The sequence below is a fragment of the Lynx rufus genome, unplaced genomic scaffold, assembly GCF_022079265.1.
Source record: "Lynx rufus isolate CCGP_SWC_20201006 ecotype Redwood Valley unplaced genomic scaffold, mLynRuf1.p SCAF_11, whole genome shotgun sequence".
NCBI lineage: Eukaryota > Metazoa > Chordata > Mammalia > Carnivora > Felidae > Lynx > Lynx rufus.
The window spans coordinates 40151005-40175105 of record NW_025814825.1 but is presented as its reverse complement, the minus strand read 5'-3'; the positions used below and the strand labels follow the sequence as shown (position 1 = coordinate 40175105).

The 24101-nt window shown below is 37.4% G+C and overlaps 1 protein-coding gene across 6 annotated transcripts in view; it reads left to right on the top strand.

Annotated features, from left to right (window-relative positions):
- Positions 1-306: 306 nt before the first annotated feature.
- Positions 307-24101, top strand: part of CHUK (component of inhibitor of nuclear factor kappa B kinase complex) — a 42604-nt gene continuing 18809 nt past the window's right edge. For 4 of the 6 annotated variants that reach the window (XM_047073299.1, XM_047073298.1, XM_047073302.1 and 1 more), the window contains exons 1-13: positions 307-458; positions 7355-7449; positions 9722-9836; positions 10476-10545; positions 11752-11840; positions 13025-13114; positions 13266-13390; positions 13581-13688; positions 14266-14401; positions 18749-18943; positions 19904-20006; positions 22207-22330; positions 22732-22883. In XM_047073299.1, coding sequence (XP_046929255.1) covers positions 354-458; positions 7355-7449; positions 9722-9836; positions 10476-10545; positions 11752-11840; positions 13025-13114; positions 13266-13390; positions 13581-13688; positions 14266-14401; positions 18749-18943; positions 19904-20006; positions 22207-22330; positions 22732-22883 — 1507 coding nt within the window. In that variant the 5' untranslated portion in view covers positions 307-353. Of the gene's footprint in view, positions 464-7354; positions 7450-9721; positions 9837-10475; positions 10546-11751; positions 11841-13024; positions 13115-13265; positions 13391-13580; positions 13689-14265; positions 14402-18748; positions 18944-19903; positions 20007-22206; positions 22331-22731; positions 22884-24101 lie in introns of all 6 variants that reach the window. The other 2 variants (XM_047073301.1, XM_047073300.1) reach the window with 2 other exon arrangements.

The following is a 24101-nucleotide window of genomic DNA, read 5'->3' as shown; positions in this document are numbered from 1 at the left end:
GATGGCAGAGGTTTGAAGAAAGGTAAAATGTACACGGGGTGGAGACGATGTGAAATTTAGAAAATGACTTGAAAGGATTGGACAGCTTATGGTTTTGAAGACTCGAATAACATGTGGGTTCTCTCAGCCAGGAAAATGCCCAGAGGGCTTAACGGACTGAAAACGACCTCCCACACTCCCTCTCTGGTGGCTAGCTGGCCCGCCTCCGGGAGAAGCCGGGGTAGAGCTTTTCCTGTGGCCGTTACCGGAAGTGACGCATAACTTCTCGCGAGAAGAGAGACGCGCGAGCCTCGGCGGCCCGGAACCGGCCTCGGAACAGCGGCGGAACCTGAGGTCGCTTGCCCTCCCGCCCCATGGAGCGGCCCCCAGGGCTGCGGCCGGGTGCGGGCGGGCCCTGGGAGATGCGCGAGCGGCTGGGCACTGGCGGCTTTGGGAATGTCTGCCTGTACCAGCATCGGGTGAGGTGGGGCGCGAGAGGGAGCGGCGGTGGGTGTTTGTCAGAGCGTCTTTGGAACACAGTGACACTCAGTACATGAGGGATTGTTGGTGAGCCTTTGGACAGCACTGTGGTCCAGTGAGCCTGTGTGAGTGAGTGTGTGATACTGTGCTTGCGAGTCTGGTGACTGAGTCCGAGGTTGTATCTGAGGTCCCGGGTCAGTGTGTGTGAGATAGAGCTCTGAGGGGGAACTTTTGGTACGGATGTCAAGATGTGAGAAATTGTTTACCGGGTGTGACGGTGCGTATGTGTGTCTCTGAATGTAGAGTGTCGGGGTGTGCGAGGCAGATGCACATAAGGCTTTGTATTGTGAGCACGAATGGGTGAGGAAGGGGGCTGTCTGTTGGAATGTGTGTGTTCATGCGTGTGCTTGGAGGCTACTTGATATCTGTAGGGGTTTGGAGTAGACAAGGAAGGTTTCATGGTGGGTCCCCAGTTAAGCTTTTGGAAGCATCGGGTAGGCTTCAGATTTGGGGATGCCTTCTGGGTAGGGAACAGTGTGAGGATCAGCTGGTGAAATGACCATGGCTTCCTAAGGGAAGGAAGTAGATTGGGTGTGAGGTGCTCTAGTGGGTGGAAGACAGCTAACATCAGACTCAAGAATTTTGCTTTGATTTAGTTGTAAATGTTTAACCATTGTAGCAGCAGTTAATAATCATGTTTGAGCTATGCATCTTTCGACATACCTATAAAAGCTATGAACCCTTTCCCCAGAAAAATGAGCAATTGCACATCCCCACCACCTAACGCATTGCCCTTTGAGGAGAGTCATGCTCTTCTGAATAACGTATAAATCTTTTAGAGATATAGACCCTTGACTAATAATCCTTGCAGGATAGCCTTTGTTTTGTCATCTGTAAAATGGTTATAATAATTATATACATCATGGATCTGTTTGAGAGTTAAATAAGATAATGTTTGTAAAACTAAGTACAGAACCTGGCCTAAGATAAGCCCTCAAATGTTAGCTCCTGCTGCTGCTGTGTTGTTACTATTATCATCATCTTAACCATTATTAATTGACCTTAAAAAAGGAAATGTCCAGATAAAAGTGGTGTTCCTGGAAGTGTTTGTTTGTAAAAGGTAAATCTGAGTGAAAAACGTGGGGCAGGATGAGCAATGAAAATATTATTAAAATGTTTGCAATCGGCCTGTGAATAGATACTTGAATTCAAGATTTGCTGTCTTAAGGAGTAGGGGGGGAGATGGGAGTATCTGGGAGGAATAGACATGCTTGTGGGGCACAGTGGCAAATGTCACTGATAGAACTGAGGAAGTTTTGTGAAGCAGCTTTCTAGATTGAGCATAGGAGTCAATCTTGGAGAGAGGGAGAATGGGAGGTGAAGGACTAAGGCATTAAGCACTTTGACAGCAAGATAAGCAGTAAATTTAATAATTTTCACCATCAGAGAAGACATAAGGCACTCCAAGAGAGAAGGGGGAGCCAAGTACTTCCAATGGAATGTTGCCTGTGGCCTTGTTATCTAAGCCTGGTCATAAGAAAAGAAAAAATAGATGCTTAGTAGCATGCTTTTGTGACTGCTTTTCTTGGTCCCTGACTGGGGATAGATCAACACATCACTTTTTTAACAAAGTTGTGGTAAAGTATATAATGTAAAATTTACCGTTTTTAGCTATTTTTCAGTGTACAGTTCTGTGGCATTAAGTACATTCACGTTGGTGTGCAACCATCGCCACCGTCCATTTTCAGAACTTTTTCATCTTACCAAACTGAAACTCTGTACCCATTAAACAATACCTCCCCATTTCCTCCTTCCCCTGCCACCTAGCAATCACCTTTCTACTTTCTGTCTCTATGGAATTCATTACTTTTTTTTTTAAGTTTATTTATTTATTTTGAGAGAGAGAGAGAGAGCGAGCACGAGAGCAAGCAGGGGAGGGGCAGAGAGAAAGGGAGATAGAGAGGATCCCAAGCAGTCTCTGCGCTCCCAGCACAGAGCCCGACATGCGGCTTGAACTCACGAACCGTGAGATCATGACCTGAGCTGAAACCAAGAGTCGGACGCTTAACCACCTGAGCCACCCAGGTGCCCTAGAATTCATTACTTTCTAAATGGAAGAGATTTGGGTTCTTCTAGAATCTTAGAAATCTCTCAGGAACTTTCCACGTGTCTAGACTGGCCCTTCTCCCAAACTGGGACATTTGATGCCTGGGCCTATAGTGAAAAGAGAAGAAATACTCTGTGCTAACAGCATCATTACTTTTCCAAGCCAGACTTAGAATTGGCCCATAACAAATTTCAAGATCCTTGGGTTTTAGTAGAAGCCACATCTCAGTATTTTATCTACATCACTTAAATCACAATGAGGAAGAGAAAAGGATATGAGATGGTTTATTTATCTGATTATTATGCTGGGTGCTGATGGTACCCAGGTCAACAAAAGTAGTATTTGCTGCCCTTAAGCAGATTTCAAGTGTAGTGAGAGAGGCAAATACAGAAACACTCAAGTACAATGTGGTAACCTATATAACAAAGTTATTTATAAAGTTATATGGAAACATGACAAAAATAACCAAAGAATTCTTCCTAGGGAACAGAGTAGCACTTCTCAAAGTGTATTTGGAAAAACTAATCCTTGAAAAAAGGATACTGTGGGGGCGCCTGGGTGGCTTAGTCGGTTAGGCGGCCGACTTCGGCTCAGGTCATGATCTCGCAGTCCGTGAGTTCGAGCCCCGCGTCGGGCTCTGTGCTGACAGCTCAGAGCCTGGAGCCTGTTTCGGATTCTGTGTCTCCCTCTCTCTGACCCTCTCCCGTTCATGCTGTGTCTCTCTCTGTCTGAAAAATAAATAAACGTTAAAAAAAAAAAGAAAAAAAAAAAGGATACTGTGGTCAAATACATTGGGTAAATGCTGCATGTACTATTGTTTCATTTGGAGAATCATAATCCACGTTAGCATCTTAAAAGCTCTGAGAAATATTTTACAAACTAATTTAACTTTATATTTTCCAATTTTTTATTGTGGTAAAATAGAAATAACGTTTACCATTTTTGCCATTTTTAAATGTACAGTTCTGTGGCATTATGTACATTCGCATTGTTATGCAACAGTCGCCACTATCTGTCTCTGGAATATTCCCATTTTTAAGGGCTTAATGTTGTTCATGGTTGTACCGCATTGTCTCCATGGTGGTAAAAGCTTACATGGGACCCAGCTAGAGCCAGGTGCCTGCTCAAAACAAAAGAAAGATTGAAGGGAGTGAGGACTGTAGTTAGGCTAGATTGTAGTGTGTCCTAATTCCTTTCTTCTTTCTCTGTACATGGACTGTTTTATCTCTAGCTTGTTCCCCTCACCATCCCTCTGCTCCCATTTAGAATATTCCATACAACCTATATCTTGCTTCCTCATCCATATACTATATTTTTTTCCTCCTGTTTCGTCCTGACTGCTATTCCTGGGCTGCATTTTTACTGTTGCCAGAATGTGATGAAGTCTGGCTGTTCCCTGTAATGTGCATCAGGTTGGACTTAATTTCAGTCAGAATTGGCTAAATGACTAGGCCAAGGCAAGAGCTATTAGGTTCATTTTATAGTTATAGAAACAGAAGTATAACCATTGTTAGTATTTTTTAAATATCATTTGAAGTGTAAAGATTAGGAACAAATTTTGGAGTTGTTGTTGTTGTTGTTAGGTTTGGTCATATTAAAACTATTTCTTGCTGGTCACGCCAGGTAGCCCTGAATTATCCTTTTCATTCCAGTTATGCTGAAGGCTGGGGCCCTTGTTAGCTATTTTGACTAAGCCCAAAAAGGAGTTTGTTGGGGAGACAAGTCTTTGTAATTTTCTAGCTGTATATAGGAGACAGTGTTCTAAAGAGAGAGACCTGTAATGGGATCAGCCTCAGTCACTTCACTTGTGTGCTTTGATGTGTTTGAAATTTGATTGATTTTTTTCTTTTCAAGCCAACTTAAGACCTCAGAGTCTCACTTTTCATGACTTGTAACTTTTCTGAGTATTTCTAAACAAAAATTGTTAGTTCCGTAAGTACCTTGGTGACAGGTGTGACTTTTTCTTAAATCGCTGAAAAAAGTGAAAGAGGTTTGAGTTCACTCTATAAAGAAGTGTTCATTTAATTGTTATTAAAATCTTCAACTCTAAATATGTTAATACAAGAGGACTTTTCTTTTTTTTCCTCTGAGAGAAAAAATATATATGCCTGTCTGATCTTCTTGGGCATTTGACCTGTTACGATTTTCTCTCCTGTCTTTTTAAAAAAAATTTTTATTACGTTTTTAATTTTAATTTCAGTATAGTTAACATACAGTGTTATGTTTCAGGTGTACATTATAGTGATTCAACAATTCTGTACATTATTCAGTGCTTATTATGATGTGTACTCTTTAATCCCCATCATCTGTTCCACCCATCCCACCACCCACCTCCCCTTCTAGTAACCATGAATTTGTTCTCTATAGTTGAGAGTATGTTTCTTGGTTTGTCTTTCTTTGCTTGTTTTGTTTCTTAAATTCCATATATGAGTGAAATCATATGGTATGTGCCTTTCTCTGACTGACATTTCATTTAGCATTATATTCTCTAGCTCCATCCATGTTGTTGAAAATGGCCAGATTTCATTCCTTTTTTTATGACTAATATTCCATTGTATACCACATCTTCCTTATCCATTTACCTATTGATGGACATTTGAGCTGCTTCCATAATTTGGCTATTGTAAATAATGCTGTAGTAAACATAGGGGTGCCTGTATCCCTTTGAATTAGTGTTTTTGTATTTTTGGGGTAAATACCCAGTAGTGGAATTACTTATTCGTAGGGTAGTTCTGTTGACTTTTTGGGGTACCTCTATACTATTTTCCACAGTGGTTGCACGAGTTTGCATTCCCACCAACAGTGCACGGGGTTTTTCTTCATCTCCTTGCCAATACTTGTTGTTTCTTGTGTTTTTTATTTTAGCCATCCTGACAGGTGTGAGATGATATCTCATTGTAGTTTTGATTTGCATTTCCCTGATGATGAGTGATGTTGAGCACCTTTTCACATATCTATTGGCCATCTGTGTGTCTTCTTTGGGGAACTGTCTAATCATGTCTTCTGCTTAGTTTTTGGGGGGGGGCCTCCTCCTCTGCTTATTTTTTAATTGGATTATTTGTCTTTTGTGTGTTCAAGTATATCAGTTTTTACATGTTTTGGATACTAACCATTTATCAGATATGTCACTTACAAATATCTTCTCCCATTCAATAGGTTACCTTTTAGTTTTGCTGTTTCCTTTGCTGTGCAGAAGCTTTTAATTTTGATACAGTCCTAATAGTTTTTTCTTTGATTTCCCTTTCCTCGGGAGACATGTCAAGAAAAATATTTCTGTGGCTGATGTCAGAGAAAGTACTGCCTGTGTTCTCTTTCAGGATTTTTATGGTTTCAGGTCTCACATTTATGTCTAATCCATTTTGAATTTATTTTTGTTTATGGTGTAAGAAAGGGGTCCAGTTTCATTCTTTTGTAACTGTCCAGTTTTCCTAACACCATTTGTTGAAGAGACTATCTTTTTCCCAATGCACATTCTTGCCTCCTTTGTCGTAGATTAATTGAGCATATAATCGTGGGTTTATTTCTGGGATCTTGTTCCATTGATCTATGTATGTATCTATGTATCTATTTTTGTGCCAATACCATTCTGTTTTGGTTACTACAGCTTTGAATATAACTTGAAATCTGAAATCATGATACCTCCAATTTTATTTTCATTTTTCAAGATTGCTTTGACTATTCAAAGTCTTTTGTGGTTCCGTACAAGTTTTAGGATTATTTTTTCTAGTTCTATGAAAATGCTGTTGGTATTTTGATAGGGATTGCATTAAGTCTGTAGATTTCTTTGTGTAGTATAGACAATTTAACAATATTTGTTCTTCCAGTGCATGGGCATGGAATGTCTTTTGATTTCTTTGTGTTGTCTTTAATTTCTTTCATCAATGTTTTATAGTTTTCAGAGTACAGGTCTTTCACCTCTTTGGTTAAGATTATTCTTAGGTATTTTATTATTTTTGGTGCATTTGTAAACGGGATTGTTTTCTTTCTAAAAAAATTTTTTTAAATGTTTTTATTTTTGAGAGAGAGGTAGAGCACGAGTGGGGGAGGGACAGAGAGAGAGGGAGACACAGAATCTGAAGCAGGCTCTAGGCTCTGAGCTGTCAGCACAGAGCCCAACTTGGGGCTCAAACCCATGAACCATGAGATCATGACCTGAGCTGAAGTTGGACGCTTAACCGTCTGAGCTACCCAGGTGCCCCTAAACGTGATTGTTTTCTTAATTTCTCTTTCTGCTGCTTCATTATTAGTGTATGGAGATGCAACAGATTTCTGAATATTGATTTTATATCCTGTGACTTTACTGAATTCATTTATTAGTTATGGTAGGTTTTTTTTGTGGCATCTTTAGGGTTTCCTGTGTATAGTATCATGTCGTCTGCAAATAGTAAAAGTTTTACTTCTTCCTTGCTAATTTGGATGCCTTTTATTTCTTTTTGTGGTCTGATTACTATGGCTAGGACTGTGTTGAATAAAAGCGGTGGGAATGGACATCCTTGTCTTGTTCCTGACCTTAGAGGAAAAGCTCTCAGTTTTTTCCTATTGAGTATGATGTTTGCTGTGGATTTTCATGTTATGGAGGCTGAGGTGAAGGTCAGTTTTAAAGCATTGGTTTAATCGACTCAGTGTTTACCTAGCAAAAGCATGGCTCAAGAGCGCCTTGGATAAATCTGTTTAATTAGTAAAGCTAAAGAGTTTTGTTTCCCCAGATTGGCATGTCTTTGATGACAAGCAAATCTGCACAAGAACCTAATTAATATATTTTTCTATGTTGATTTTCTATTTTGGCAGGAACTTGATGTCAAAATAGCAATTAAGTCATGTCGTGTAGAACTAAGTACCAAAAACAGAGAACGGTGGTGCCATGAAATCCAGATCATGAAGAAGTAAGTGTATTTGATGACTTATATTTCCCTAGTTCTGCAGCCTAGCCAGATGTCATCATAGGGAAGGAGGGTAGAAATACATTCTTCTCAGGATCTTTTTGGGAACATATTTTTTTTCTTTCTTATCAAATATATATGTTCTATTTCAAATAATAACATCACATTATGATTAAGTAGGTTTAGTTTTAAAAGTCAGCTAGAGGGGCGCCTGGGTGGCGCAGTCGGTTAAGCGTCCGACTTCAGCCAGGTCACGATCTCGCGGTCCGTGAGTTCGAGCCCCGCGTCGGGCTCTGGGCTGATGGCTCGGAGCCTGGAGCCTGTTTCCGATTCTGTGTCTCCCTCTCTCTCTGCCCCTACCCCGTTCATGCTCTGTCTCTCTCTGTCCCCCAAAAAATAAATAAACGTTGAAAAAAAAAATAAAAAAAAAAAAAAGTCAGCTAGATATTATCAGACTCCGTTCTCTGAGAGCAGAATCTTTTTGTTTTGAATATTGGGCAGTGTTCATCTATTATACTTTCTAGTTAAATATAATTACTACTCTCTTTACTTTTGTTGAATAGTGTATCTATTGCTTTGTACACAGTTACCCCAAAACTTAGTGGCTTAAAATGACAAACATTGGGGTGCCTGGGTGGTTCAGTTAGTCATGATCTCATGGTTCATGAGTTTGAGCCCCACATCAGGCTCTGTGCTGACAGCTCAGAGCCTGGAGCCTACTTCAGATTCTGTGTCTCCGTCTCTTTCTGCCACTCCCCTGCTTGCACTCTGTCTCTCTCTCTGTATCCCTCTCTCAAACATAAGCATTAAATTTTTTTTTAATATAAATTGAGGCACATTAAAAGTAAAAAAAAAAATGACAGACATTTAGGGGTGCCTGACTGGCTCCATTGGAAGAGCATGTGACTCGTGATATTGGGGTCATGAGTTCAAGCCCCACATTGGGTGTAGAGATTACTTAAATAAATTAAAAAAAAAAAGACAAACATTTAGTGTCTCACAGTTTCTGTGGTTTAGGAATTTGTGAGTGACTTAGCTTAGTGGTTCTCAGAACAGCCCTCCTGAAAAATCCCAAAATGTTGACTGGAGCTGCAGTCATCCAAAGGCTTGAGTGGGGCTGGAGTATCCACTTCCAAGCTAATTTATACAGCTGTTGACTAGAGGTATCAGTTGCTCATCATATGGGCTCTGTGTAGTGAAGCTTGGATATTTTCATGACATGGCAGCTAGTTTTCCCCAAAGTGAGTGATCTGAGAGAGAGAGCAAGGTGAAAGCAGACATCTTTTATGATCTTTCCTCAGAAGTAATATCTTTTCTACAACATTCTGTTTGTTAGAAATGAGTCACCAAGTACATACAGCCTACACTCAAGGGAAGGAAAAGAATTAAGCTCTTAAAGGAAGAAGTGGGCATGTTTAAAACCTGCACAAGTAGTGTGTTAAGCACTTTACAAATAATCCTTCCATTTGTCACAGATACCCTGTGTGTTTAGGTATTATCCTGATTTTATAGATGAGGAGGTTGAAGCTCATAGAGTCATACAACTGGTAGCTAATGAAGTCTAGATTTGAAATAAGTACTTTCTGAATCCAGTGTCTTTTCTCAGTTCACTTAAATGGCACTCAAACTTGGCTATCTGGCAGAATGACCAGGAAACTTTGCTAACAATATAAATTCTCAGGCTCTACACATGGAGAGTCTGTTTCCCTAGGTCCCTAGGAGCTGGTAATGTATTCCAGTTTTGAGATCCATTGCATGTTGATGATGCTGATGATGCTGATAATACCTGGGATGATATATTGTTAAGTTAAAAAAAAGGTGTTAGAAAACAGTATATAGTGAGATTTAACATTTATTTTAAAATGTGTTTATGTACAGATTGAAACTAGAAGGAAACATGCCATAATTTTAATATCCACCCCAGCGTGACATTGTAAGTGATTATGAGAGAACCAGTATGATACAGGCTTTGGAGCCATACTAGCAGATTCGAATCCTTACTTGACCACCTCCTTTCTGTGTGATCCTATATTACTTAGCCAGTTTGTGCTTCAGTTTTCTCCTGTGTGATGAGCCTATTAATAAATCTACCTATAGTAGGATTATTTTGATAAGTAAATGAGTTAATATATGTAAAGTGGGTAATGGCATTATTTATTATAAATAATGCCAGCCTTTCTTCCCCTCACTGCCCCCCAATTAACTACCATTTCAAATCCAATCCCTTTTCATTGGAAAAAATTTTTTAATTATAACATTTTCTCCTTCTTGTTAGGTTGAACCATGCCAATGTTGTTAAGGCCTGTGATGTACCTGAGGAGTTGAATTTTTTAATTAATGATGTTCCTCTTCTAGCAATGGAATACTGTTCTGGCGGAGATCTCCGGAAGGTAGTGTGGATGTTTTAAGATGATAAGTTAGTAAATCATGAACCTTAGCAATGTTTGAATCATATTTAATATGATAATCTAGAATAAGGTCAGTAAACTGTGGCCTGTTACCTGTACTTATGGCTGCTTTCTTACTATACCATCAGAGTTGAGCAGTTGTGACAGAGACCGTGTGGCCTGTAAAGCCTAAAGTATTTACTGTATGGCCCTATACTGGGAACATTTGTGTCTTTTTGTAGGTGGTGGTGTTTGCAGGATGGGACTGGATTGATGGTGTTAGACCAAAATATCAATGTCTAAGGTGTTTATAAAGAAGTTGTTTTCAAAAACAAACAAGTTGTTTTTTCTATTGCAAATCTTTCTCATCTCATTTTAAATATGCCCTATGGCTACTTTTATATATGTGAGGTTTTGTCCAGCCTTTTTCAGTTGCAGAGACTTTCCTCCTTTATCTTTGTTTATGTAAGTCTTAACATAAAGTCCTCAGTATGGTTTTGGTAGTTTTCCCCCTCTTATATTTTCTTAATTATAACTTCTTATTTGAATATTCTATTAAAGTATAGTGATTAATGTATTGCTACTACTGACAAGCTATATTGACATTATACATTTTTAGACTTCTTTTTTTTTTTTCTTCAGCTACTCAACAAACCAGAAAATTGCTGTGGGCTTAAAGAAAGCCAGATACTTTCTTTACTGAGTGATATAGGTATGTAATCAGTTTGAAAATACCATCATAATTTAATTTGGTTTATAAAAGTTTCTACATATTGAGAATTAAGGAGAATCTTTGATGTACTGCACAAAGCCTATGTTTTTACAATCTATAAGAAATTAGAAAAATTTAACTGTTGCTGCTGATACTAAAACTAGGATATTTAATTTTTTGTTTTTTGCTAGGAGTCCATTTTTGACTAATAGATGTTCCAATTGCAGATAAAAAAAATAGTGTGAAATGACCTTATTCAATTTTACTCTCCCTTCCTGTGTGCTTAACATAGTAATTTTGTTTACCAGTGGCATTGCATCTCATGGTCATAGGTTTTCAAGTCAGCTCTTAGGATGAAATTTCTTTTTAATCAGAATTACTCCTGAAAAATTCCTAAAATTATCTGCACTTAGGCCCATGGAATAAGCTCAGAAGCCAAGGATATGTTTCCCTGTATATTTTGATTTTGCCTCTTTTCCTAGGTCATGGAGACCAAGTCTAGTTGAAGAGGGTGATTTAGGTGGGAAGGAAAACTAGAGGGATTTTCTCAATTGATCAATAAAGATTTTCTCAATTCCTTGTTCCATTTTTTAATGTTCATTCTCATAAAGGAACATATATATAATTCTGCAGTATTGTTTAATGTTCTTGGATTTTCTGCGGAGAGAATCTTAACTGCTATAATATCATTAATCATATAGTTATGATGGTCTGTGTAAATTTGAACATCAGATGGGTGCCTGGCTGGCTCAGTCAGAGGAACATATGACTCTTGATCTCAGAGTCATGAATTTGAGCCCTATGTTGGATGTAGAGATTACTTAAATAAAAAGAAAAAAAAAACTTCAAAAAGTTTGATTGTCAGAGCAGATCTGTACAAAATGTGAGTTTATTTATCTATCTATCTATCTATCTATCTATTTATTTATTTATTTATTGAGAGAGAGAGAGAGAGAGAGAGAGAGAGAGAAAGAGCTCGTGAGTAGGGAAGAGGCAGACGGAGAGGGAGGGGGAAAGAGAATCTTAAGCAGGCTCCACACCCAACATGGAGCCCAAGGCGGGACTCCATCTCATGACTGAGATCATGACCTGACTGAAATCAAGAGTTGGACACTTAACTGACTGAGCCACCCAGGCTCCCTGAGATGAATTTATTTTTAATTCAGTGTTTCTGTTACCTCAAAATACATTTTAAATTTTATTTAGGGTCTGGGATCCGATATTTGCATGAAAACAAAATCATACATCGTGATCTAAAACCTGAAAACATAGTTCTTCAGGATGTTGGTGGAAAGGTAGGTGAAACCTGAAGAAATATTACATGCCATTTGAATACAGTCTCCTTGGTGTAATTAGTGTTTGAAGTTTGTGCCCTTCCACAGCATTGTATACTTTTTCTGTCCCAGGCCTTACAACACTGAACTGTGGTTTTGTGTTTAGTTGTTTGTCTCCTCTGCTAACACAGGGGCTTCATTAGAGACAGAACACCTATCTTGCTCACTTCTGTTTTCTAACAGAGTATCTAGTAGAGATAATAGATAGTGAGTAAAAATAATTTGTTAATCCCTTACATAGAACATCCAGCACTCACACATACATCCTAGATTTACTTTAAGGGGGAAAAATATGTTTACTTAACTGCATTTCTTACTTAAGAAAGAATAAATTCATTCTCCTCCCCCAAAAGTCCTAAGTTCTATATTTAAGTAAAATTCAAAACCTTGATTTTTCAGATTCTTAAATGGGTCATCATGAGAAGACCCAGAAATTGTGAATTGACTTCTGGAATACTTGTATTTATCAGAATAATTTGAATAGTTTTTTTGCAGCTAGCACCCAGGTTCCATACTAATAAAGATGTAAAGCCAAGAGTCTGAACCTTGAATTGGATTGTGTGGTCTTTAGTGAATGATACGTGGTGGTCAGTTGGAGGTGATGAAATCTAACTGGTGCTTCTTCTTTTAGGAGCCTTTCGTGTATGCTTGGCAACCAACCATTTCTGCTTTCTTTGTATCTAAAGACTTCAGGATATTCTGGAAGTTAGATAGGTCTTTACACATTCAGTGGTATGATGCTTTTTCAAGTTTGGAAGTCATCCTTACCTTTGCCTTGTGGGTTAATGGATCAAGTTTATTTTGAATATACCAAAATAAAAATTAATAGCCAGTCTATACTTAATTTTTACCATGTGTCAGGCACTGTGTTAAATTCTTCTTTTTTTTATTATTTCATTGAATCCTAATAACAATTCTGGTGAAGTAAGGATTGTTAGTAATACCATTATTTGGGAAACTAAATACAATGAGAGAAGTTAAGTAACTTGATCAAGATCACATAAGTGGTGGAGCTCAGGCTTGAAATATGTTTGTCATATTCCAGAGCCCAAGCTCTTTCTCACCACCCTCTCCAGAGCCTTATAAGGACACTGTTGCCTTTCCCTTTCAAATTTCTCAGTCATTTAATACTTATTATATTGCAGATTATGCATAAAATAATTGATCTGGGATATGCCAAAGATGTTGATCAAGGAAGTCTGTGTACGTCTTTTGTGGGAACACTGCAATATCTGGTGAGACATGTATTGTTTCTTTGAATTTAAGTGTACAGGATTCATGTTCTTATTTCTGAAGATCATGAATATAGTAGGTCAAAAATAAAGTAGCTTTTCTCTTATAGTATTGACACTTAAAGCTTTTTTTTTTTTTTTTTTCCTTTTTAAGGCCCCAGAGCTCTTTGAGAACAAGCCTTATACAGCTACTGTTGATTATTGGAGCTTTGGGACCATGGTGTTTGAATGTATTGCTGGATATAGGCCCTTTTTGCATCATCTGCAGCCATTTACCTGGTAAGAAATGGGAGAGAACTTTGGTGTGCTTAATGGGAATGGAAATTTTAAGTTACATGCTTTTTTTTCTTCCATCCCTCTTTATATGGTGTAATTACCTTTTAAATACATAATTGAATAAAACTACATGGCAAAAAATCTTAGAATGTTTGTGAGAATCAGGTTGTCAATGAGGTAACTTGTATTATAGGCATGAGAAGATTAAGAAGAAGGATCCAAAATGTATATTTGCATGTGAAGAGATGACAGGAGAAGTTCGGTTTAGTAGCCATTTACCTCAACCAAATAGCCTTTGTAGGTAAGTATATTGTAGTTGAGGAAGTTCACCTCTTGGTTCTTTGGGTTATAAAGGAACAGTAGAGTTGTTGTCTGTTTCAAGTAGTATTGTGCAGTAGAACTTTCTGTGATGATGAAAGTTTTATATCCGTGATAGCCAAATGAGGCTATAGAGCACTTGAAAGGTTGTAGTGTGATAGAAGAACTTAATTTTAAATTTTATTTCATTTTAATTAACATAAGTATAAGTGCAAATAGCCACTTGTGACTAGAGGCTACCATATTGGACGGCACAGGTCTAGTGGAAACAAGAACTCCTGCTTTAAGAAGACTTTTGGGATACTGAAGTAAATGAGTTCCTTGGAAAATTGAACTGGGCTCATCTAGTGAAGTTGCTAGTACTTACATATGTAGGTTTGGGGTTGTTTTTTATGGAAAAAAAAGTTTGTCATTTCATGAATTACTTGAAAGTAAGATACAAAATGGCACAGATGAGTCACGAGAAAGGACATGGGAAACCTATAAAATTACTTTTTTTAGAATACTAAAGGAAAATTGGAACATAAAGATTTTCACCCTATTTTTTGTATACATTCTAGTTTAATAGTAGAGCCCATGGAAAACTGGCTTCAGTTGATGCTGAATTGGGATCCTCAACAAAGAGGAGGACCTGTTGATCTCACTTTGAAGCAGCCAAGATGTTTTCTATTAATGGATCACATTCTGAATTTGAAGGTTAGTTTGAATGTGGTCTACTTCATAAGACTTGCATTGAAGTTAACAAATTTATCTGGAAATAAGCATAAATATATTTTGGTAATCTTTTCCTGATGCTTATTTGAAAAGAAAATGATATTCTTAGAGCTGATCTGCTTTTATTTCTTTAGTAAGCCTTCTTGGTTTTACTTTTTTTTTTTTGTTTTTTTAGTTTTTTTTTTTCAACATTTATTTATTTTTGGGACAGAGAGAGACAGAGCATGAACGGGGGAGGGGCAGAGAGAGAGGGAGACACAGAATCGGAAACAGGCTCCAGGCTCTGAGCCATCAGCCCAGAGCCCGACGCAGGGCTCGAACTCACGGACCGCGAGATCGTGACCTGGCTGAAGTCGGATGCTTAACCGACTGCGCCACCCAGGCGCCCCTTTACTTCTTTTTTTAAAAAAATGTTTATTTATTTATTTTAGAGAGAGAAAGAGCAAGAGAACATGAACGGGGGAGGGACAGAGAGAGAGGGAAAGAGAGAATCCCAAGCAGGCTGCATGTTGCCAGTGCAGAGCCCAACATGGAGGTCATACTCAGGAACTGTGAGATCATGACCTGAGCTGAAATCAAGAGTCGGACACTTAACCGACTGAGCTACCCAGGCGCCCCTTCTCAGTTTTACTTCTTTTTTTTTTTTTTTTTTAATGTTTATTTATTTTTGACAGAGACTTAGAGACAGAGCACAAGTGGGGGAGGGGCAGAGAGCGATGGAGTCACAGAATCTGAAACAGGCTCCAGGCTTTGAGCTGTCAGCACAGCTGACGCGGGGCTTGAACTCCCAAACCGTGAGATCATGACCCGAGCCAAAGTCAGACGCTTAACTGACTGAGCCACCCAGGCACCCCTTAGTTTTACTTCTAAGTGGTCTTTGTTGATTACTCTTAAAAAACATCTTTTGGATTTTCCCCTTCCTCGTATTGGTGCCATTGGATCTCGTTCATTTAGGTATAATGTTAGGGGATTTGGTTTGGTGAGGAAATGTCCTGTCTGGCTTTCATGCCTCTATACCTCCTCCCCATCCTACAATCCATGCAGCATGAACTTCCCATCTCATCTTCTGAAAATGCTTTTTTATTCTCCTAAGAATCCAACATATTTCTTCTTCTTGCCTGCCAAGTCAAGTCTAAACTGATCTCCCTGGCTTTTGGAGCTTTGCTCATGCAATTCCATCCAACCAAGTGCTTGCCCCAGACCTGCTTCTCTTACCCTTTACTTCACTTGTCACTGCTCCTTATGCCATGAAGCACATTATCCATTTTTGTGCTCTGATAGATGCTGTCCTCTGCCCAGAATGATCTCTGTCTCTGTATCTCCTCAGCTACACTGGCACATATTCGACTCTCCTTTTCTCTGATTGATCTCTGTCACATAGTTTGTCATATAATCATATTTACTATATTTTCTAATTGTTTCCCATCTTCCACTCATGTCTCTCCATATAGGTTATCTTCTTCTTTAATGCTGGGATGGTTCTTACTACTTCTATTAACACTTGCTCACCCTACTACCACTCTACCCCAGTGTTCTGTACAAAGCAGGGCATGTACCAGGTTCTCAGTAAATATTCATTGATAGGAATGAGAGGCTCTATTATGCTGTATACCCAGAAACGATTCTCATATGCAGTCTTTCCATAGCTATTTGATTGAGTAGTACTAGATAGAGTTTCTAAAATTGGAAACATGAAGGGGCAGAATCTGTGGTGAGGGCTTGGCTGTCAGCGATCAAGGCCATCCTGCAGGTGGAAGGAGGCCAGTTGGGCATGGGGCTAAATTTTATTTTTTGAAAAATTGAAATGAGAAATTATAATGTGTAAGGTTTTACTGTAATCTTGGCATACTTTATTAAATAGGAACTTGGGGCTCTGTCGATGTCATTCTTGGCTAACACTGAAAAGTTACCTGCCTTCTTGATTTGGCTTTCTTTTATTGTGCCAAGGAGTGAATCATTCCTCAGTGTGTTAGCCTAGCAGGATTTGATAACACCTTTTAGTTCTTTGTTGCCCCTGAAAATTTTTATCTTTTATCCCAGATTTTTTCAGATTTGTCATGGTAATCATAGCATCATTTCCACTCTGTGGAGTCTGTGAGCGAGCATCTGCTTGTTACAGAGCATAGGGAAAGAGTCCTCTTTGTATGTCTTCTGGTCTGTAGACTTCAGTTTGTAGAACCACTATTTACCTATCTGTAAATCTGGGCAAATATTTATTTATTGTATTTTATTTATAGCCCAGGTACAGTAATATCTTATTCAAAGGCTCACTATTGTGAGGTTGTACAGGATAAGGTATGTGTAGGATACTGTTAATTAATTCAGAGATACTTCCTAGACATGATAATAGGACTGAATTTTGAAAGATAAGTAAGGGTTAATTGGGGTGCCTGGATGGCTCAGTCAGTTGAACACCTGGCTCTTGATTTCAGCTTAGGTCATGATCCTGGGGTCGTGGGATCAAGCCCCACATTGGGCTCCATGCTGGGCATGGAGCCTGCTTGAGATTCTCTCTCTCACCCTCTGCCCCTTACCCACCTTGTGCATTCTCTCTCAAAAGAAAAAAAAAAAAAAAGATAAGTAAGAGGAGAATTAACAGGGGGAAAGATAGGCAGGGGAATACCACGAACACAGAAGCATGTACTGCAAAAATAGTTTGCTATTGTAGAACATTTTCTAAGGTGTTACATTGTTCAAAGAAGGAATGATGTGTGTTTGGTTTTCACTTAAAAAAAGAAAAGAAATCAAAATAGTTACTGGAATACTTCTTTCTTTTAAAAAATTCAGAGAGTCTGATTGCATGGTTTTCTAACTATATATTATGAAAAATTCTAAATATATAGGAAAGTTGAAAAAAATATACTGAACTTGCCACTGAAGGTAATGGTAAAACAGAAGTATTTAATTATTCCTTCTTTGCCTCCTCTTTTATGCCCCGAAGTGTAACTATACCCTAAATGTCTCTCTTTCCTAATTTTTTTCTTTTTTCATATTACTTTTTCTTCGTTTTCTTTAGTAATTTCTTTAGTTGTATAACTTTAACTATAAACTGAATATGGATCACTTCCAAATTTATTTCCTCAGTTGTGACTTTTCTGTAGTGTTTAATCACTGCTCTATAACTATCCTTGGTGGTCCCACGGGCACTCAAGACTTAATTTATTAAAAACTGAACATATTTGCTCCATTAAATCTCCTATAGCTTTTCCTATGCCTCTTGTACTATCACCTTTTTAGTTACCTAGGTGGGGTGGCTTGTCTGACTGTTCCTTCTCTTCCAATTACATATCCAATTATTTTGTCAGATTTATCCTTTGGATGTTTTAACAATTCTGAGCTTGTCAGATTCTCAATTTAGAAAGTCTTCCATAGTTCCTCTTTGCTTATTGAATAAAGTCCAAACCCTTACATTGATGTTCAGAATCTGCCTTGGTCTCCTTGTAGCCTTATCTCCTATTATAAGGGGCATCATTTTATGTACGTTTGAACTGGGTTGTGTATATTCTTTGGTTATGGTCATCTCTTTCTACCCCTCTGCCTACCTTGTTTTCTACCTAGAAGAACCTTTCTTCTTTCAATCTTTTCTTGTTCTAATTTTCTATCCTTTCCAAAGTATAGCTCATAATTGCCTCCTTTAGAAAGCATCCCTTTCCTCACACCAAGCAAACTCCTTTGGAATCTGTACAATACTTTACATTATTTTGGTACATATAGCATTTGACTTGTATTTTAGTTCTCTTAGTGTTTCTTAATATCTTCTATTTGGCCATTATCCTGTGGAGTCAATGTAAGGCACTGGGGAAACATAGGTATTAACTTTGTATGGCTTATCTAAGGATAGTAGAAGGAAGAGAACTTAAAATCATGTTGTCTTCAAAAGACTTCTCAGGGCTCTGGTTTCTCTCTTTGCCTAAATGGAAATTAGAAGATCTAATCAACAGGATGTCATGTGAAAACACTTAACTCTGTGGTTGGCATCTATTAGGGACTTCATAAATGGGAGTATTTCCTTCCAGATCTATAATAGGTTTCTGAGAATAAATAAATAATTGCCTTTCTAAATTAGGGCTTTTATTTCTAGATTCTGTACATGCCTATAGTTTCTAAGCTTTATTCTTTGGAACTAACATCTGTTACAGAAAAGTAAACTCTACTCTTCATTTTTCAGAATGTTATTTTGTAATTATGGAAGGAGATCTCACTTTGGAAAATGATTAAGCCTTGTTTAGTGCAAAGATAATACCTTTTGCTCATATTCCCTTTAGTATCTAGCACTGAATCTTTTATGTAGTAAATGATCAATAATCATTGTTTTTCTTATTTATACAGATAGTACACATCCTAAATATGACTTCTGCAAAGATAATTTCTTTTCTGTTACCACCTGATGAAAGTCTTCACTCACTGCAGTCTCGTATTGAGCGCGAAACTGGAATAAGTACTGGTTCTCAAGAGCTTCTTTCGGAGACGGGAATTTCTCTGGATCCTCGGAAACCAGCCTCTCAATGTGTTCTAGATGGAGTTGTAAGAGAATTCTAATATACCTAGAAGTATAAGAAGTCTGTTAGCATAGAGGGATTGAATGCCCTGCATTTTTCTGATGCATACTTGGAATCCCCCTGGGGGAGGTGATGGTACACACCTTATAATTCTTACTTTAGTTTTATCCTGCTCATTACTCTTACTGCTTTGCAAGGTGAACAAGATATGTTTTGAACTTTTTATGACTTTCTCTTTGGTGCCAGTTCTCTCCCCCCCTCTTTTTTCCCTCTTTTGTACTTGAAGCCTAGAACCTTGAAATTAGACCAGCAGTCTCATAGATCCTGCCAGAGGATAGATGGATGGTAAAATATTGTGCTCGTGACTCTTTTATTGTTTTTTGTCATTTTACTTTATTGAGGCAAATTCTGTATTTCATGTAATTTACCCATTTCATGTGTACATTTTTTTTTAGTAAATGTACATAATTGTGCAGCCATTACTATAAATCAGCTTCAAAACATTTACGTCCCAATGATATTCTTCATGTCCACTAACACTTAATCTCCATTCTGTTCACATCAGGCAACTGCTAATTTACTTTCTATCTCTGTAATTTGCCTTTTCTGAACATTTCATATAAACGAAATCATACAGTCTAGTCTCTTGTGTCTGACTTCTTTCACTTAGCATCATGTTTTGGATGTTCATCCATGTCCTAGCATGTATCAGAACTTCATTCCTTTTGATTACTGACTAGTATTCATTGTGTGGATATATGTTGCTAGACTTTACTTTTGTACTTTTGGGTCTGGTGATTCTTTTTCATCTTAGCCCATACTACAGTCATTTTTCTTAAATAGTAGTCTAGATCTTAAATTTGTAAAAGGTATGCTAGTAAACATTGACCTTAATCATTTGCATTTCACATTAGGAAATGTGATGTTTAAGTACTTAGAGAACCTAGGATTTTCAAGGATTTTTTTTTAATTGTTTCTTTTTCAGAGAGGCTGTGATAGCTATATGGTATATTTGTTTGATAAAAGTAAGACTGTATATGAAGGACCATTTGCTTCCAGGAGTTTATCTGACTGTGTAAATTACATTGGTAAGTATGTATAGCCCATTTACTGAGTGAGGTTTAAACATGAAATAATATTATTTTGACTCAATATAGTTAGTAGAAATGGTCTTTTGGTGTTTCTGTTCTGTACTTCATACTTCAGATTTTTAAGTGTGGTTAAAAATGAATTTATATAGTTTGGAAGGTGAAATGGTAGATGTCAAATCACTCTAAAACCCTCATTTGGAAGAAGACTTACTTTCTGTGGGTTAGGGCTGTCACAGAAGAATGAATCTCCACTATTAATTAAGCCTACTTTCTAGTTGCTTCTTCATTATTTAAACATATTCAAATATTTCATTTTATTGTATGAATACTGCTTAATGTTCAAATGTTTTCATTTATCCTGTAAGAATTACTCTTTTCTTTGGAAGAAGTGATCAATTCCTGTATACCCAAAACTAAAATCAAGCACAGTATTGTAAAATCAAGAACACAACTGGCATGGGGCTAAAATTCTGTAATCTTTCATCTGTGTTACCTTTTTGTAGCTTTTTGTAAAAACTATTTACTATTTATAGATAGTAAATCTAAATTTACATTACAGATAGTGAATCTGTAAATTTAGATTTACAGATAGTACAGAGTTCTTATGTTATTCACCTTCCCAACACATATAGTTTCCTCATTTGTTAACATCTTATATTGTATGGTACATTTGTTACAAGTAAAGAACCAACCAATTATTAATTAAGGCCATACTTTATTCCTCTTTCCTTAGTTTTGATGTGGTGTCCTTTTTCTGTTCCAGGATCTGATCCAGGGTACCATATTACATTTAGTTGGCTCCTCTGGGCTGTGACAGTTTCTCAGACTTTTCCTTGTTTTATTTATTTATTTACTTAGTTAGTTATTAGCACTTCCTTTCTGGCAGCAAGAGATGTTCCAGGTCCATCTTGTATATTTCTTGCCCCAGTCCTAGGATCAGCCATTTCTCTAAGGACCCCTGGTTCCTTTAATCGGAGAAGAGTATTAGAAACCAAGATTTGGACACTAGGTGTGCTTTTTGCGACTGGAGTGTCAATTTTTATACTTTATTTTTTTAATATAGTTTTTAAAGTTTATTTATTCACAGAGAGAGAGAACCCAAGCAGGGGAGGGGGAGAGAGAGAATCCCAAGCAGATAGCACAAAGCCCAACACAGGGCTTGAACTCACAAACTGAGATCATAAACTGAGCCGAAACCAAGAGTCAGATGCTTAACTGACTGAGCCACCCAGGCACCCCTAGACTTTATTTTTTAAAGTATGTATATGATTTTTTTGTGTGTGAAAAGGCTCCCCTCCCCTAGACTTTTTCTTTAAAGTGTTTGGGTTATATATATTATTTTTTTGGTTTGGGGTTTTTGTCTGTTGTAGGAATCTCAGGAGTAATTATGGGCATATGGAATAGAAGAAAGGTTAATTCAGACTATGAATTATTAGGGGAGACAGAGATTTTTCCAGGTACATAGCTTTATTATTATTTTTTAAGTCTGCTTTAGATAATACGGTTTTTCAATATAAACCATAGTGTAGTATCCTTTCTCTGAATGTTTTCATTGGAAAAGAATAACAGAATGTAATTGCCACTTTAAAGTATAGGATGAATCTCTTTCAATCTTGGAGGATTTCATAATGTTAAAATGGAATTTCATTGAACTTAGCACATATCTGCCATGGTGTTAGAAACTAGCATTTCCTTTACCAAGGGCAAGAGATAACCCTCAGTAAATAATTTTGTACATCTGGCAGTGAAGAGAACATATCTTATTAAACTGCTGTTTACTGTATCTGTTTTCCTGAAGCTGGATTGGTAGTCCAGGAGATGAAATTTATTATTTAGAGGCAGCAAAGACCATAGCAGATTATAGAGGACTTGGGACTTGATTTAGAACTTGAAAGAAATAAAGAATTTGGATTAATGAAGAAAAAAAGTATTTCCGACTGGAGAGAAGCAAGAAAAAAGACAGATAAAAGAATAATTGCAAATTTTATGATTATGTCTTACTCATTTTTATTTCCCCTCATAGCTGGAATAGGGCTGTGTATTGCAGATGCTTATAAATGTATATTGAACTGAATGAAACACTAACAATTGGTTCTTTCTAGCATCCATTTCTAGAATCTTTAGGAATGATATTTGCATGGACAGGAAATCACAAAGAATGATAAGCATCTTCTTTTTCCCATCTTCTTACGTATAGTACGGGACAGCAAAATACAACTTCCAATTATACAGCTACGTAAAGTATGGGCTGAAGCAGTGCATTATGTGTCTGGGCTAAAAGAAGACTACAGCAGGCTCTTTCAGGGACAAAGAGCAGCAATGTAAGAGGATTCTGTTGTTATCAGTACAGTGTCATGTGCATTAATGCTCAAGAATTAATCTTGCTTTTTTCACTAATCAGTATTCACACAATACTAAAATATTGGGCTAATCTGGAGTGTAATATTCTCAACAAACTTAAAGAATTCTTTCTAATGGTATGAAATCATCCATTCGCAATGGCTTGAGAGTAGTTCTTGAACAGTCCTAGTATAAGAAGATTGTTTTATCTTAGAATATCACAGGTAGGGAGTCTTTAGAGAGCTGATTCTAGAAATTAACTATTTTTCATAGATTGATAATAGAAAGTTAGACTTTGGGTTTATGGCAATTTAATCTATTAAGTTTTTGTCCAGTGTTTCTGAAATACCAATTTTTTTTTTTTTTTTTGGCTGCGGTTTAGGTTAAGTCTTCTTAGATATAATGCAAACCTGACAAAAATGAAGAACACTTTGATCTCAGCATCTCAGCAACTGAAAGCCAAATTGGAGTTTTTCCACAAAAGCATTCAACTTGACTTGGAAAGATACAGTGAGCAGATGACTTACGGGATATGTGAGTGTTTGGATAACGTGTTTGAAAGAAGTGTCAGGTCTCTTGAAGCCATCTTCCATTTTGCCTTCTTGCCTCATAGCCCATTGTTTGACTTCTATTCATGTTAGAAGAAGAGACAGGATGCCTAAAGTCATCATAAACTGTGTTTGTACTGAATAGTAGCTCTTTCTTTTAACCTTTAGTTTAGCAACTTTACTCCGCCCCCCACCTCCCCAGTCGGACTGTAATTGTACTAAAATCGTTTAGCTCCAGAAAAATTCAAAGGCAATTTAAGAACTTTTGATTTTCAAGCCTCAGTTTTAAAATAGATCCAAAGTCTGTATCGGGATGACTTCTTAGCCAGGGAAATCTTAAACTACTTACCTTTCTATAAATAATAACACAAATAATTCCAGGGTTGTTTTCCTTTCAAACCACCTACTGTGGAGTCCCATTTTTAAAAAATACACAGCCTCCAGTTTTTCAATATTTAACTCCAGGCTCTCTCTCTTCAGTTATATTAAGGAAATGTAAAAAAGCAGATTTAAAATTCAAATAATAAGCTGAAGGGGTCACCACCATTATTTTTTTTCTATCATAAATCCTCTTTGTAAACTTGTCTTAAGCAAGGTATGTGTGTCTTAGAATAAATGATCAGCAGTGTCCAATTGGGTAAATAAGTTTATCTACTAGAGTTGGTTCTCTGATTAGTGTTTTATTTCTATTTGTGTATAATAGGCATTCTGGTGAATGGCAAAACACTATAATTATTTCATCAAATTATTTTTTTGTTTGTTTTTTGAGAGAGCAAGGGCGAGTGGAAGAGAGGCTAAGGGAGAGGGAGAGAGAATCCCAAGAAGGCCCCATACCCAGTACAGAACCCAATGTGGGCTTGATCTCACATCCATGAGATCATGACCTGAGCCGAAATCAAGAGTCGGATGCTTAACTGACTGAGCCACCCAGGCACCCCACATCAAATTATCTTTGACTTGTCAGTGACATACCTTGTACAGCTGTTAAAAAAGAATGGCATAGACGTGTACTGATATTAAAAGATCACTTGGGTCTTTAACAGCAGTGATGTTTTAAGTTGGGGAAAAAAAAGAAAGAAAAGTATATATAGATTGTCTCTCTTATAAGGGTAAAGTGTAGGTGTCTGTGTAACAAGTGATTAATAGTAACATCCCTTACGGTGGAGGGGAGGAGGAGAGAGTGTTTTCTTTTTGTCTTCTGTTT